General features: G+C 28.1%; 1 protein-coding gene across 1 annotated transcript; it reads left to right on the forward strand.

The window, feature by feature from the left end:
- Nucleotides 1-682: 682 nt before the first annotated feature.
- On the forward strand, nucleotides 683-15,348 carry LOC129959167 (uncharacterized). Its single transcript, XM_056071989.1, has 4 exons — nucleotides 683-686; nucleotides 4,278-4,339; nucleotides 13,674-13,996; nucleotides 14,121-15,348. The coding sequence occupies exons 1-4, from the start codon at nucleotides 683-685 to the stop codon at nucleotides 15,346-15,348; spliced, it is 1,617 nt and encodes a 538-aa protein (XP_055927964.1).
- The last annotated feature ends 303 nt before the right edge of the window (nucleotides 15,349-15,651 follow it).

Raw genomic sequence — 15,651 nt, forward strand, 5'->3', positions numbered from 1 at the left:
CTGGATTTCTTAGGCCATTTCCTTTTATTTTCCAAATCCATTATCATTAACAATGGCGTACATAAACTTTGCAAAGTTGTTATAAGAAATAATCAGAGAAAGATTAAAATTAGACGCATCTAGACAATCAGCTACCAACCACTATTTTAAGAATTTCTGTGTACCTAAGTGAATGCAGTTTGCTTTACAAAATTCTGTCAACTCATTGCATAATCAAACTAATCATCACTCAATAATTAATTTTAATGCTGTTTTGTTGTTGTAATTTTTTGGTATGTTTTGTGGAAGCATCTATGTATCAAAATGCGCATTTAGGGACTGGCTTCATATTGTATAGCTGTGCTTAATTTAAAAGAGAAATTTTTAATATATATATTGCGTTTAGAATAAAAATGTAGTAATAAAAAAATTAGTTATATTAAAGCTTCGTGATATCAATATATTTTCAATTTGATAAATATTTTATAATTTGAAATTGTGAGTGCTCATTTATTTTGAAGTACATTTTACTTTTAATTGAACCACACTTTTCTTCCAGGCAAAAAAACTTTTTTTTAAGCTTAGATAAGAATTTAAATAGCTTTGCTATTTAGATGAAAATTACTATTACCGTAGCCAACTTGGAGGCATGAGTGAAAAGTGCTCTTAAGCTAAAAAAATAGGATTTAGGTAGCTTTATAATATGGGTAATATAGAGATATCAGGAATATTGATATGTCATCCTCATTTCTTCATTCAATCATGTTCACGCACAGTAGCTATTCATTAGGCTAATTAATTTTGCTTAATTTGCTTGATTAAAATGCTTAATAATTTGACATTTTTCCTCATAAATGCTTATGCGTTGGTTTTTTTCTCTCTGAACTATGAAAAATAGATATGAAAAAGAAAAAAGTCGCATTTAAAATTTACTGTGCAACGGAGAATAAAAATGAATTTCAAAATAGTTGAGATAAATCTGAACAGGGATTAAAAAGCCAAAAATGCATACGAAGGAATAACGATATAAATTTAAACTGCCCTCTTTCCACACAATTAAATTTATAAATTTGTGAGGAATTGTTCTTATTTTATGAATTCACATGGATATATACAAGTTGAGCACAAAGTATTGTCCTTACTATAAAAATTTATTGTCCGAAAATTGTGATAATTAAGCATATATTTGTTTGGATATATTGTAAGCGCCGTTATAAATTTTTTAATAAGACCACATACATCTGTAAATTTCAACGTCTACTCTTTTGGTAACTCAGAGAATGTCTAGTTGAGAGAATGTATTCTAGTTCTCGCACGTATTCTTTAACATGTCGTCTGTAACGATACACATAGAACTTTTTATCCTAGTCTTCAGCTCTTTTTTTTAATGCGAGTATGGTAAGGACAAAACTTCTCACTTGATATATTTTTTTAAAAAAATCAAATAATGCATCAGAACATCATTCATAATTCGCTTTATTACCTTTCCATCAAGAGAATAGCTTCCATAACAACATTTAAATTATTTATATCTCGAAACCAAGGCACACATTTTGCTATTACCTTCATCGACACCATTTCTGGCAAAAATGATGTCCTCCTTAAAAATGTACTATTGATTCACTTTTCACTTAAAAGGAGCACCATCTGTTTTACCTAGAAAAACCTTTTAAATGTGAGCTGTCCGATGATAACAAAATTACATTACATTCGACGGTTATTTGGAAATAAATTATTATAACTAGGGAAGAACTTTGCGCACTCACTGCATTTTCTTCAAATTCACAGTGCTTTAATAAGAGTAAGTGAATCTTTAGAATTGTCTTTATATGAATTTGAATTAACGGAATAATGCAACCATATTGATTTATTGCTTTTTTAATTATTATTTTTTTTTTAAATTTTATTGTTGCAAAATACTTTTAGTATCCAGTTTTAGTTTTGATTGGTTTTATTATTATTATTATTAAGCACGCCGAGAGTTCGATATTTATTGTAGATTCCTCTATAGTTGATTCTAAAAATTGAAAAATTGTTTTATTTATTTCTTTACATTAAAAATGATATTTTTTCTATATTCGTAATATTTTTTATTCTTCAAAATAAGCAGCTGTTTCAAATTCGCAGGAACGCAAGCAATAATTACCGATATGAAAATGGAAAGTAAAGTTCGAGACTTCTAAAGACATCAATATTCTTTATTTTCAGGAATTTAAAAACCAATAGATGGCACTCGGAAATATCGAATAAGATTTAAAAAATACAAATACAAAAAATTAAAAATAATTTAAAAATACAAAAAATTATGTAAAATAATATATAAGCAACAATGTTAAAATTATAAGCATGAATAATAGGAACACATTTTACCACATGCACATGATAAATAAGGCTTCGCAGATCAAGTAGCAAAAAATTACACACCATCTAATGCTGGATTATAACGTCACGTCCTTTTATCTCTTTAAAGATAGCAGTAGATTTCGAGATTCAATTGGTGCAAATTAATTAATGAGTGTACGTGAGCATGAATTTAATAAACCATTAAAATGCCATTAACTCATTAATACGATAGATATTTGTTGAAACTATTTCTTTAAGCTTAAATTTATTCTTAAGTTATATATAAATTGAATTTTCAGGAATAATCTGAGCTCTATGAAAGGAAGGTAGCAAATCCAAGTTCTACTATACTCCCTCCCACCTTCGGAAAAAGCAATTAATAGATACAATAATTAGATTGCATATGTGTTAAAAATCGTAACAAAAGAACTTGATACTCTTGTTAAGTATAATCGTGTATAGTGAATTAATTGATGGACAGTAAGGGAAAATGAAAATGATTTCCTCCTACTAACTCAGCATTGAAAGGTCAATTCTTTCTTCCTTAAAATTCAGAAAAATGATATCTAATCAAATAAATTAGTTTTTGATACTTCATGGTATGAACTGTGCTAATTAATTGAGGCAAGGGTCATTTTTCATAGAATTCGTCTCTTCACAGGAATTTACAGTCTGAAGCCGATTTAGTGCCTTTTTTTAAAGAAGGGAAGTTGCCCTAGATTACCTAAAATGGTCTGACAATTTGATCATCATAACTAAAGAAATTTTGCTTCAGTTGCGTTTCATCTGCTCTTTAGAAGTGGCCGATTGTGTAATTTTTTTTAGTTCTCAGATGAGGGGAAAAAATGGATATCACTCCCAGGAAAAGAACTAGAATTATTTAGAATTTTTTTCCTAAGTCATCATATCCCTATGATTGTGAAAAATATAGTAAACAACAAAACCAACAAGCCATTTGTATCTTGCAAACATAATTTCATTTGTCATGTCAGAGCTGCTGGTGTTATTTGCCCCGAATCCATATGACGTAACATTATGGATTATATCCTAACATATTAAAGCCTAAACTATTTTAAACATTAAAAATAAATTTTGAGAAACCTTTAGTTTTTTTTATTATTGGACACAGTAACCTGGTAGTTGAGCCTGTTCTTCGGGATCAGAGAATCTTAATTTCATATTTGATTGCACCAAAAATTCAACAGACATTTGGGTTTGATGTGAGTTAAATTTGACGTTATAGATATCTATCTTATTGTTTTTATAATCTAAAATGAAATTAATATTTCAATTCCCGTCCCCAAATGTCCTTCCATTACAGAATAGGATGATATTCAAACAAAGAAGTCAATGGTGAATCTTTTTTTCCAGAAATTCGCAATGTTTTGGGCCTTTTTTTAAAAATCAGAAATACATTCAGCTAATATTTAAAATTAATCACTTGGTAATATTTTCATAAAGAAATTACTTATGAAGTGAAATTGGTGAGAACAGTTGATTTAAAGATTTGGTTAAGGCATTTAAGCACGATACAGATAGGAGCAAATATCAAAATGTTGTTAACTGGATGAAAAACCTTGCAAGAGAATTTAACTTTTGGTGGTTTATCTGATATATTTAAAAGTTACAGAAAAGTATATTAATTTATAAAAATTCCCCATTGCAATACAGGACTTGATGCAACTTTAGAAAATATATTCAACCATTTATCTTCATGAGAGGAATTTTTGGAATCCATCAAAGTAAATTTTGTTCATTAAAGTAAAATAAAAAAATTAGGATTAAATACTCGATTCCATTTTTCCCTAAATTCCATGTTATTTTAATTACTTATTTTAAGTATTTTAAGCCATAATATTATATTCGACCATTATAATGGTTTTAAATAACTGTTCCTGTCATAGAATAGCACTGAATTATTATGAAGATTATATGAAAGGTGTAATTTTAATCAGACAGCGATAATATTCCAAAGAAATCGTATGAGGATACTTTAATAAAGATAATGAATTCAATCGTCATCTAGAAAAGGTCTGGTTGGATTTTATGGCTGAAGAAGCAAGTTTGGATCGTACTGGGGAGAAAATTACTCAAGAGACATGTTTGAATTCATTGAAATCTCATCCAGTTAAATCAGCAGTTCTTAGCCATGCCCCAAAAGATAGTCCTCTAATTTTTTTCTATGTCTTTAAAGCTGGTACATACAGAAAAATGTCCATTTTATATTGATTAGATATCAAAATAACCGCGGTAACTAGCACATTCTAGCCTTTATCAACTTCATCAGAACAAAACAGTTTTCTGAAAACTTTTCAATTAACTCTTTGTCTGTAAATATATTTAAAAATAATTTAAAATTATAATAATTTAATAAATATTTAATGTTTTTCAAGTAGGTAGCATAAGAAAAAAAATATTAAAAACAAGTACACAAAATTTCGAAACTCTAGCCCATCAGGAAGGAATTAAAAATTGATTTGATCTTTAAAAACATGAAACACATCAAATGAAATAAAAGTACACAATAAATAGATTTGTGATCTTAATATCATTAGTACAGTTGACAGAAATGCGAGTTTTTTTCACCTCTTGAAATCGGGATGATGAAACAAAGCATTCTCAAATTAGATTTAGCTTATATTGTCCAGAGATTTTCGGACATTTTCTGGACAAATTTAATGGGATTTGCAAAAAATCTGTGGGTTATTTTTTTTCTTGTATTTATATCCAATTTTTTTAAGGAATCATTTAATGCCACAAAGCTCTCTGCAATTGCAAAAATGACATTTTTAAATAAACAATTAAGATAAGTCTATATTTTCATTCTTTTTCAGAGATAATCTATTCTATTAATTAAAAATGCTGTATAAACCATGGAATTAATATATCTAAAGACAGAATAAGTCTAATAATAACAATAAAACATATAAAAAATGAAAATTTACAAAGAAAAAGGAATTCTAGAAGCATTTCAAAAAAGAAACGAATTTCTGTGCTTAATTTTAAGGTAGGTTTTTTAAATCTTAAAATGAAGACTATCAGTTTAAAGAATTGCTGCAAAATCATTAAATCTTTTAATATTATCGGAATGTAAAATAAAAAAATCATGATCTGAATATTTCCCCTCTCTCCCCAGCTAACCAATATAAAATTTCCATCATCGTTTTGTATAATATTTTCTACAGAAGTATTTATTTATTAAAACAATTTGCCACATTGGTAAAACTTCTGTATATCTAAGAGACTGGATGAAAAAAATTATTATTACTGAAAAAAAGGAAGAGAAAATTTAAAAATTATGTTTAAAAAAATTCAAAGAAATTTTTGGAAATGAATTTATAGTTGCTGTCAATCTTACATATAATGAAAAGCTGAAAATAAGAAGAAATGAAAAAAAAAAAATTATAAAATCAATTTCCCATGTGATTGAAACAATATTTTACTGACAGTATTTTAGGCGGAAAAAAAAACTTTTTTTGTTTTGTTTTACAGCGATTTTATTAAGAAGTAGAATTTCGGCCAGACAAAGCGATTATCGACATAGATAGAACATGGTATTATGCCTCTGTGTCTGAAACCATTATAACTATTTAACGGTTGAACGAGCATAGACACTTTTTCGAAGGACCTCAAAAGAGTACGGATTTGTTTATTACACTTTTTAGGAAATGGATGAAAAATTTTTTTTAGATAGTACACTGGAGCAAAACAAAACAACTAGAGCCTGTGAAATCTTAAAAAGAAGGAGGAAAAAACACTAATAACATAGAAAAACATGAGACTCTTCATGCATTTTACACTGAAAATAGGACAACGGATTTAAAAATAAGAAAATGGCTATTACTTTCATCATTCAAATAAAGAAAAATTATAACTTAAAAAATATTAAAAAATAATACTAAAACACAACTGAAAAAAAAAGATATTTAGAATAATATAGAAAGCTTAATAATAATTATTATTAACATATACATATACACAGAAAAAAGTTATATTCAAAAAAATAACATCCAAGCACATTTAAAATATTCGTAATTCAGGGAAAAAAATAACGAAAGAGAAGCTTTTCCATTTGTTTTCCTGTTTCTAAAGTTCGTGTGGATCTGAAAGCACAGGGCTATAGTTAGTATTCAGTTCACATTTGCGGTATATGGGTCCAAAAAGAACACGCATTAAACGTTCAGGTCTGCTACGGTTGCTTAATTTCCTTGCGCATTTTTAATTTTGTAGAAAATAAAAATAAAAACTATTAAAGAGTCAACCATTGTCTTTCATAGAGATTAAAGGGTTATTTAAAAATTTTGAAGAGCAGAATTTATTCTTTTACAGATTCCTTGCCTGGAGAAGTTGTTAGTCACGATTCTCCTAAGTCATTCTCGTAGTAAATTAGGTGTTTCCTCAAATGCCAGAACACACTCCTAGCCGTTCTGCGTTTATTCCGGTGTATTTGCCATTTTTCGAACGTGACTTTTCTCAACTGAGAATGGCGTAGTGAAGTTTAGCTCTGATACCTTTACATTTGGAAAAGTTGTATAGAAATTACAAATCTTTTGAGGTAGGTTGGAAATACGCCATGCTTTATACAGAAGATAACGTCTTTTCTTACTCAGTTATAGACTGACTTTTGGGATAACATTAGACACTTCTTCCTACTCGTTCTACCTTCTTTCCAATTTATTTGACATTTCTCAAGCATGACTTTTCTCAAGTGATTTTTGATTAATGGCCTGGGAAGTTTCACCTTTTGCTTATGGGTAGTACAACTGCTGTCCAAAAAATAAATGAATGAATAAGCGTAATTTCATTCCTGAATTATATTCGACTGAGAATAAAAGGGTTTTTTACCCACTCGTTAATTTTGTAATATCAGTTTTTCATCATCAATAATGTTAAACTTAATAATGATAAATGCTAAACTTATATTCAGAATTTCATACAAATAAAAGCTAAAGCTCTTTCAGAAATAAAGCACATTACTTTTAAGCATAATATTATCGCAACTATAATATTATGCTGAAAGGTAGTAGTTATAAACAAATTACCGCTTATACCGATTTATAAGCAGGAATTAACGTATAAAGGATTATTAACACCTGTATATCAAAGTAAACCATATCCAATTTTACTTTGTTTGAATTGCATTTTTTTAAATATGTTATCAAATCCCGACGCATGTGATAAAGAATTAAAATTCTCGGCAAAAAATTAAATTTTTAGCATACATTCTAAGCATTAACAATATAGTGGAAACCGTAAGTATTTATTTATATTACAAAAGATTTGAATTACGTTCAATATAAAAATAGAAATGATTTTTTATGCAGTGTATCAACATTAAAACATTTAATTCTGGTTTTAGTCTGCGGAATTGCAGAAAAGTGTAACATGTATCATCCACAAAGGAAGGTGTGAATATTTTTAAATGAAAAATACAAGCAATTAAAATATTGAAATATTATACATAAATCGTTACCTTGTTTATCAAAAATCAATAAGCTAGACGTAGAAAAATAAAGTAAGTTTACACCGTAATGCTCAAACTTTAAAAGAACAAAATTCATATCAGCAATCTTTGATAAATTTATTAAATTTCAAATAATTTTCACGTTCAATAATTTTTTCATTCAGTGCATCTTCTAATTTAAATCATTTATACAAAAATATTACAAAATTAGTGACGTTAGTTTTTAGCTTTTAGAATTAGTTTTTTTTTCCTCCAGTCTTTCTGGTTTGATTGTGTTTACATTTAACAGAAGTGGAGTTTGGAGTTTATGGAATGATGCCAGTAAGGCCTCATACTGAAATTGTAGACGCAAAGGTTGGATTCCAAATATTATTTTAGATAGTTGCCGTTGACGTGGTTCGATAGGCTTGTAACTAAAGCAATTTTTCTTGGAAAAAAATGAAAGAAAAATTATGAAAAATGAAAGAAAACTAAACTTATGAATCCAATACCTTTTTACTGACATTATTGCTAAATCAACAGACATTTAAATCATAGAATTTCTTAAATTAATTAATAGATTAATTAAAATAGAGATATGCAAAATCGTAATTCTCGAATTATTAATAGACAATGGGAAGTAACCAAAAATATGAGTTTATAAAATGCTTTTTCTATATTTTATAGAAAGAATTTTATCATAGAAATTATGTAGAATGACAGTTAACGACGAAAACAATGGAGTAGGTTATTTAAATTGTAAGAATTTTATTTTATTATGTACGGAATGAAATTCCCTCAACAAATCGGAGAAATTCCTCTATAAAATTTGTTAAAGGGCATAGAGCGATTATCTTCTATTCAGAAAGCTTCAATATTGAAAGTTATATTGAAAATATTGAGGAACATTTCGTTTAATTAAAAGATACTGTAATTGAAATTACACAGTACATTCGAAATAAAATTTAAACCTATAGATGGCAACACGATGCAGGAGACGTTCAATGCATCCCCCCCCCTTCATTGTATTTTGTAGAGGATGTCTAGAAATTTACTTTCGTTTCTTTTTCACATGGAATTTTGTTAATGAACCAGAAGAATGTGAAGCCATTAAATTTTATGCCTTTGTATATTTGAACAGGAAGAGGATATGCAGTATAGTCTTAACAAAACAAAGCACACTGCACTACAGTAATTTGGCGTCCGGGAATATTATACTAGATGTTTGATTCAGAGGTGGCGGCAGAAATTTTCCGACAGAATAACAGTACATCACCGACAGGGGGCAAATAAAATGCCTCTAATTTTGCTTCAAAACAACAAACGGTAATTAATTTCATATTGACATCAAGGTAATTAAAAATTTAATATCTAATTTAATTGTAATAAATAAGTATTTGCAATAATTAATTATTTGTACGGGACAGAAGAATTGTACGATCGGATGACAAGAAATAACAAAAAATGTTGAATCAGTAACATAATTCTGAAATTAAATGCATCTCACGAATAATAGAAACAAATTTTTCATTCTTTAAATTTTATAACAAAATAAAATAATAGTTGAAGCAAACGAAGAAATTGTTAACTTTTTATTGACTATAGAATTGTATATATTATAATACAAGTTGATAATTAAGCTTATGTTAAATAAATTAATGTCGTTGGATCCTATATGAAGTGAAATAAATTAAATAAAATATTAAAGAACTTCTCAAAATCTAATTTTTATTATTTACAAAGTATCAATTATGACTAATACTTTTAATTTTGGTGAAATAAATAAATATCTATTTAAAATAAAACTGCTATTTCACAATAAAAATAAAAGGATTAATGCCACATTTTTTAATTAAAAAGGTATTTTTGTGAGAATTTTCTTCTAATAATTTTTATATATAAAGAACTCTTTGTTTAACTGCGAATTTGTATTTTTTAATTAAACTAAATCATTTCTAAATTCTTTAAAATATAAAAATTACACTAAAGACCATGGAGGGCTATTTATATTATTTAAAATTTATGCGAATCTCTTAAACATTCCAAATTTTTAAAAAGATTTTTCCATAAATTTGACTTACGTTAAAAGATAATAGCAGGAAAGGTTTTGTTTGAAAACATAACTTACAACACTAAAATTATGTTATAAAACACAAAAATAGTTTATTAATATGAAAGTTTAAAAAATAACCTTCAATTATGTTACTTAATTAACATTATTAAACATTATTACCTTAAAGTATAATTTTACTTTTAATTATAATAATCACCCCAATAAATCCTTCGGTATTTCTACCAAGCGCATGCATTTTTCAGATAACATTTCATGCCGTATAAACAACGGACTTTTTTTCAAAATTATGTATAACAATAAAGTGAATTTCCTAAAAATTGAATACATTTTTTTTTTCATATTTAAAAACAAGAAATCTGCATATAAAATTATGGACCAAAAAATAATAATAAATAAATAAATAAAATAAAAATTGTGAAAAGGTAATCATTTGACAACAAAATTGTTTAAAACTGTATACAACCCAATCGTAATTTATGTTTAGGACAATGGAATTGAATTAGTTTCCAAAATGCTGAACATATTTTATAATTCATCTCAATAATCTTAGGCAGTTTCCAAACATTTAACAAAATCTATAAAAATAAATGACTTTATAATGAAACCGCACTACATTAAAAATAAAAAAGTAAGAATTGCTTTTCTTTTAAAAAAAAAACTCTTTTTTATTTAAAATGTATACAATGATTACAGATAACAAAAAGATTAGGACACTAAAAGAAAAAGCACACTACATTTCTTTTGATATTTTTTAGAACTGGTAACCTGTTATAATATTTGAATATTCCTTTTAGAAATATCAGATAGGTTGTTTAATGAGCAAATACAAAAAAAAAAGAGATAAAGAAATGGCATATCTGAAATTTATCTTCAAGTACAAATTAAGAATTTTCGTTTATTTTTTTCTGGAGGCTGATACCCATATACGAAATAACTTTTTTAACTGGAAAGTAAGCTTCTAGGAAGACTCCTTGAATTTCTTGTTGTGTTTCGGAAATCCAATGTCTCCAATATGCTGAATTTTATCAGCAGCAATTTATTTACAAATGGCGGATATCCATGGCGGGAAGTTTGGAGATGGGGTATACCAGCTCAGGTGTCGTCCTCATCACCTGACCGAGGTTCCAAAATTACGATGTCCTTCCTAAAATAGCCCTAATGTTGTTCTAAATATATCGGGACGTTAATATAACTAAACTAAACTCATTTTCCCTAAGAGCTCCAACAACAAGTGATCAAAACAATGTAGTAATCCATACAAATTTTCATGCAGCGTATTGTTTTTTTAGGTGATTAAAAATTATTCGCAAAACGCGACATATGATAAAACTTGTCGCAATGTTGACAATACCATGCTGCTAAATGTAGCGGAATCTACAAGCTGAATGAATGAAAACAGAATCAATTGTCTGACATTCTGCAGACTGTTGTTCACCAGGTCATCAAATTCGAAAACAACTTGCTTATTTCGACTGTTCAACATGTAATAATTTCAAGATAGGATTTTAATTATCAGTATATTTGATATTTCACACCTATCTTCTGAAACTGTGAAGACTTTTGACAGTTAAGCTATAATGGATGAAAAAAAATTAGATCTTGCATGAAAATATGGAGATTTTGTTTAATTTCAAATATTTGCTAATGAGTTCTTTGAATCTGAAGGTTGTTGAAGGGTTTCATACTCAGTTTATTCCATAGGAAGCATTGAATGGTCGAATATCTTAAACAATGAAGTAAAATGTGGTCTAAATTGTTATTTTCTTCTATTACACAATGGGTTATTTGGATGATTAAATTTATTTAAAATGTTTGGTGTTATTAAAGTTTTACTGAAAATTCTTGCTCAAATGATATTTTCCCATCTGTTTAGTGATGACAAATAACTAGAATTTCTTCTTCATAGTTCTCACTATGCTTAAAATTTCCTGATATTTTTTCATTGGATTTTGTTTGATGTGTGAAACGATATCTTTCGATAAAATTCAACGAAGATATGACATAGGTTCTATGACTAATATTGTAATTTATCTCTTTTCATTCCATAAGATTATAAAGTGTCCTAAGATTCAAAATAGAATAATATGTTGTTTTTTTTAAAGTTTAGTCTACAATTTTGAGAACATGTACAGGAGATTTAGAAGAAAAATTTTGTAATACAATTAGAACTAAAAAGCTGTCGGTGAGAACAGTTAATGGCCTATTAGTATAAAAAAAGTATTTAAAAGCCTAGCAAATTTCCAAACCCCCAGTAATGAAGGTTGAGGGGATGTGCTTAATTTTAAGCAAAACTAGTGGACTGTAATTTCATGAAAGAGATTTATTGCGAAGAAGCGTTATGCATCGCAGCGTTGAAGTTCTATTCCTCTCCCGTTGCCGAGAGAGTCATAAAAAAGGTGTGTCAATTGACGGAGAGTTCCGTCGCCAAGGCGAATCAGACACACACTACGGAACATCCCACCATGCGTTAAAATATATGACTTGTTTCAAATATTACAAAAAATACAAAATATCACACATTACGCAATACAACATTACAAGGAAAATTGATCATATATAAACAAATTACGTGAAAACGACACAAAAATTACAATTAACACTTGAATGCAATTAATCATTTTACAAGAAATATAAAATTATCTAAAATTTGTAAAATACTAATATTTGAAATAGATCTTCTGAAGTTGCCCTTTGGCGTGAGTACATCTACAACTCTGACATTTTCATCAGGGTCAGGAATAGTCTCTGTAATCTTACCTAATGAAAAAAAACCTAGAAAAAAATAATTAAATATAATTTAATAAACGGGTGGAGATATATTGATGACCTACTTTTGATTAACTTCGACAATACTAATATTATTACTAATTGCTATCCAAAAGATTTAATTCTAAAAGATACAAATAAAAATCAACTTGAGGCTACCTTTCTGGATTTAAAAATCGAAATTGCTAATGATAAAACAATAGTTGGTATATACGATAAAAGGGATGATTTCAACTTTAAAATAACAAAACTATGTAACTACCATTCCAATCTAAACTCTAAAATTTTCAAAAATCTAATTTTCTCACAAGTTAACAGGATCAAAAGGGTTTGCAATAATAAAAATTCTTATATTGAAGCATCAAATATCCTCCTTAAAAATTTAATTAAAAATGATTTTCCTAGAAATTACTGTAATGTCAATTTTTTAATTAAACAAGGTATGGTTTGGGATTAATCCTTTGGCTTTAATAAAAATAGAGCTTTACTTGCATATTGGATCATTCAATAGATGGCGCTGGGTGCCTACCTCTGTTTACATAATTTACCGTTAACTTTTTTAAAAACAGGAAATCACAATCGAGTGTTTAAAGTTTCCTTGACTGTTGGATGGTATGTTCTGGCCTTTTCGTTTTTAATTTTAATGCTGTTTTTGTTATTTTTGTTATTGTATTTTTACTTTGTTGTGGTTATTTTTTTCTAATTTGTTATTTTGTATTTCCTTTCTGTTAAAATGGTATATCTCTTGAGCATAATTTCATTGGATTTTCGGGTCACGAGGAATCATTATTAGACAATGTCTGTATGTCCTCACAGAAAAAATCCCTTTATTTGAATCCCTGCCTGAGGGTGACCCTTGAAAAAGTCTTCAGGCCGGATTCTTTTTTTAATAATTTTTTTGGTTTAATTTTTATTTGATTTTTGTTTTTCCTATTAACTTGATTCTAATACTTTTGTATTCAATTTATATATATATATATATATATATATATATATGTGTGTGTGTGTGTGTGTATGTGTGCGTAAATTTCTTTTTAGTAATTTTAAATTTTATACTTACATTTTAAGATGTACAGAATTAACGGGCTTTCTCGAAGGAATGTAAATAGAAATATTAAGGCTAGAGTTGATGAGCATATGAAGGATATTTCAAATTCTGGTGATTTCAATGTATTGTCAAATTCTCAGGGTTTAGCAAGGAAAAGAATTAAAGTTACAGATGATAATCTTAATCAATCTGTGGAACAAAGTCCATGCTTAGGTTTAAATTTTTCTGAATCTGACACTTCTGATTTTAATATACTTAGCGATTCTTATTCCACAAGCAGTGAAATTGAGGAAAGCATATTAATTATTCCTGATAAAAGTACTTATGACATGGATCTTCAGAAGCAACTTAGTGCTTGCTTTATGAAGCATAATACAACGCATGCATTAATTAATGATTTGCTTCATATACTTAAACCACATTATGCTTTGCCAAATGATGCTCGTATATTGTTGAAAACACCACAGTCTACATTTGTTAAAAAAATATGTGGTGGTGATTTTGGTTTATTTTGGATTACGCCCTGCAATTAAAGAAAAAATCAAGGGTGGTTTAGTTGAGAATGCCATGATATTGGATTTATCATTCAACATCGATGGATTACCATTATACAAAAGTTCAAATAAACAATTTTGGACTATTCTTTGTAAAATTGATCAAACATTAGATGGAAGGCCTTTTCCTGTTGCAATATTTTGCGGATCTTCAAAACCAACAAATGTAAAAGAGTTCCTATCTGACTTTATTGATGAATTAGCATCTCTGGCAGATGGTCAATCAGATATTGGCTATCAAATTAATGTAAAATCTTTTATTTGTGATAGTCCTGCAAGGTCATTTGTAAAATGCATAAAAAATCACAATGGATATTTTGGATGTGAAAGATGTTGGCAAAAGGGAAAATGGTTCAGTAGAATGACTTTTCAAGATTGTAATTCACCTAAGCGCAAAGATTCTGATTTTTTAAAATTTTCAGATGATGATGATAATGAACATATCAGAGATAAATTGCCTCTTTTAAAATTGAATTTAGGTCTTATCACACAGTTTCCATTAGATTATATGCATTTAGTTTGTCTTGGTGTGATGAGAAAATTGTTAGTTTCTTGGATTCGAGGTCCACTTGGTATACGTTTATGCAGTAGGGACATAGATATTTTGTCAAATAATTTAATCAGTTTTGCAAAATATATTCCTAATGAGTTGCCAAGAAAACCACGAAGTTTGAGGGAAGTAGACAGATGGAAGGCTACTGAATTTAGGATGTTTCTTTTGTATTTAGGGCCGATTGTTTTAAAGAATTTATTATCACATGATTGTTATGCTCATTTTTTGAGTTTGCACATAGCAATTAGAATTTTAAGTAATAAAGTGTGTATAGCAGAACATTTACCATATGCAAGACAACTGTTGTTGAACTTTGTAAAGAAAGGTAGATCTTTATATGGTCCTGAATTTTTAGTGTATAATGTGCACAATTTAATCCATCTAGGGGATGATGTAGAAAAATATGGTCCGTTGGATTCCTTTAGCTCTTTCCCCTTTGAAAATTACCTTGGGCAATTAAAAGGGTTGCTCCGCACTCCAAATAAACCTCTTCAACAAATATATAGAAGAATATTAGAGATGAAAGAATCAAATAATATCAATATAGGTGAAAATATACCAGAATTTCGAGTAGTTAGTGCTTCCTAGCATAAGAATGGCCCAACTGCTTCTTTAGAAGGATTGCAATTTAAAATTATTAAAAAAAATAATTTTACTGTTAAATGTCATAATGGCAATTCCAGTGATAATTGTGTAATGTTAAGAAATGGAGCAGTAATATGTGTGTCGAATTTCATATTGAATAATGGCAATATAATGCTAGTAGGGAAACAATTCAAACTAAAAACTAATTTTTATACTTGGCCTTGTAGCTCATCATTAGTTAATATGTTTTATGTTTCAAAATCAATCCTAAATGTGGTAACTTATCCAGTTTCATCCATTAAAGAA

Source organism: Argiope bruennichi, chromosome X1 (genome assembly GCF_947563725.1).
Source record: "Argiope bruennichi chromosome X1, qqArgBrue1.1, whole genome shotgun sequence".
NCBI classification, from domain to species: domain Eukaryota; kingdom Metazoa; phylum Arthropoda; class Arachnida; order Araneae; family Araneidae; genus Argiope; species Argiope bruennichi.

Bases quoted from the DNA above. Each gene is read 5' to 3' on its own strand.
- LOC129959167 (XM_056071989.1), top strand. The intron at 4,340-13,673 runs GTCATCTAGAAA...TTACATTTTAAG, and splicing joins TAAAGATAATGAATTCAATC to ATGTACAGAATTAACGGGCT. The intron at 13,997-14,120 runs GCAACTTAGTGC...AAAACACCACAG, and splicing joins TATGACATGGATCTTCAGAA to TCTACATTTGTTAAAAAAAT.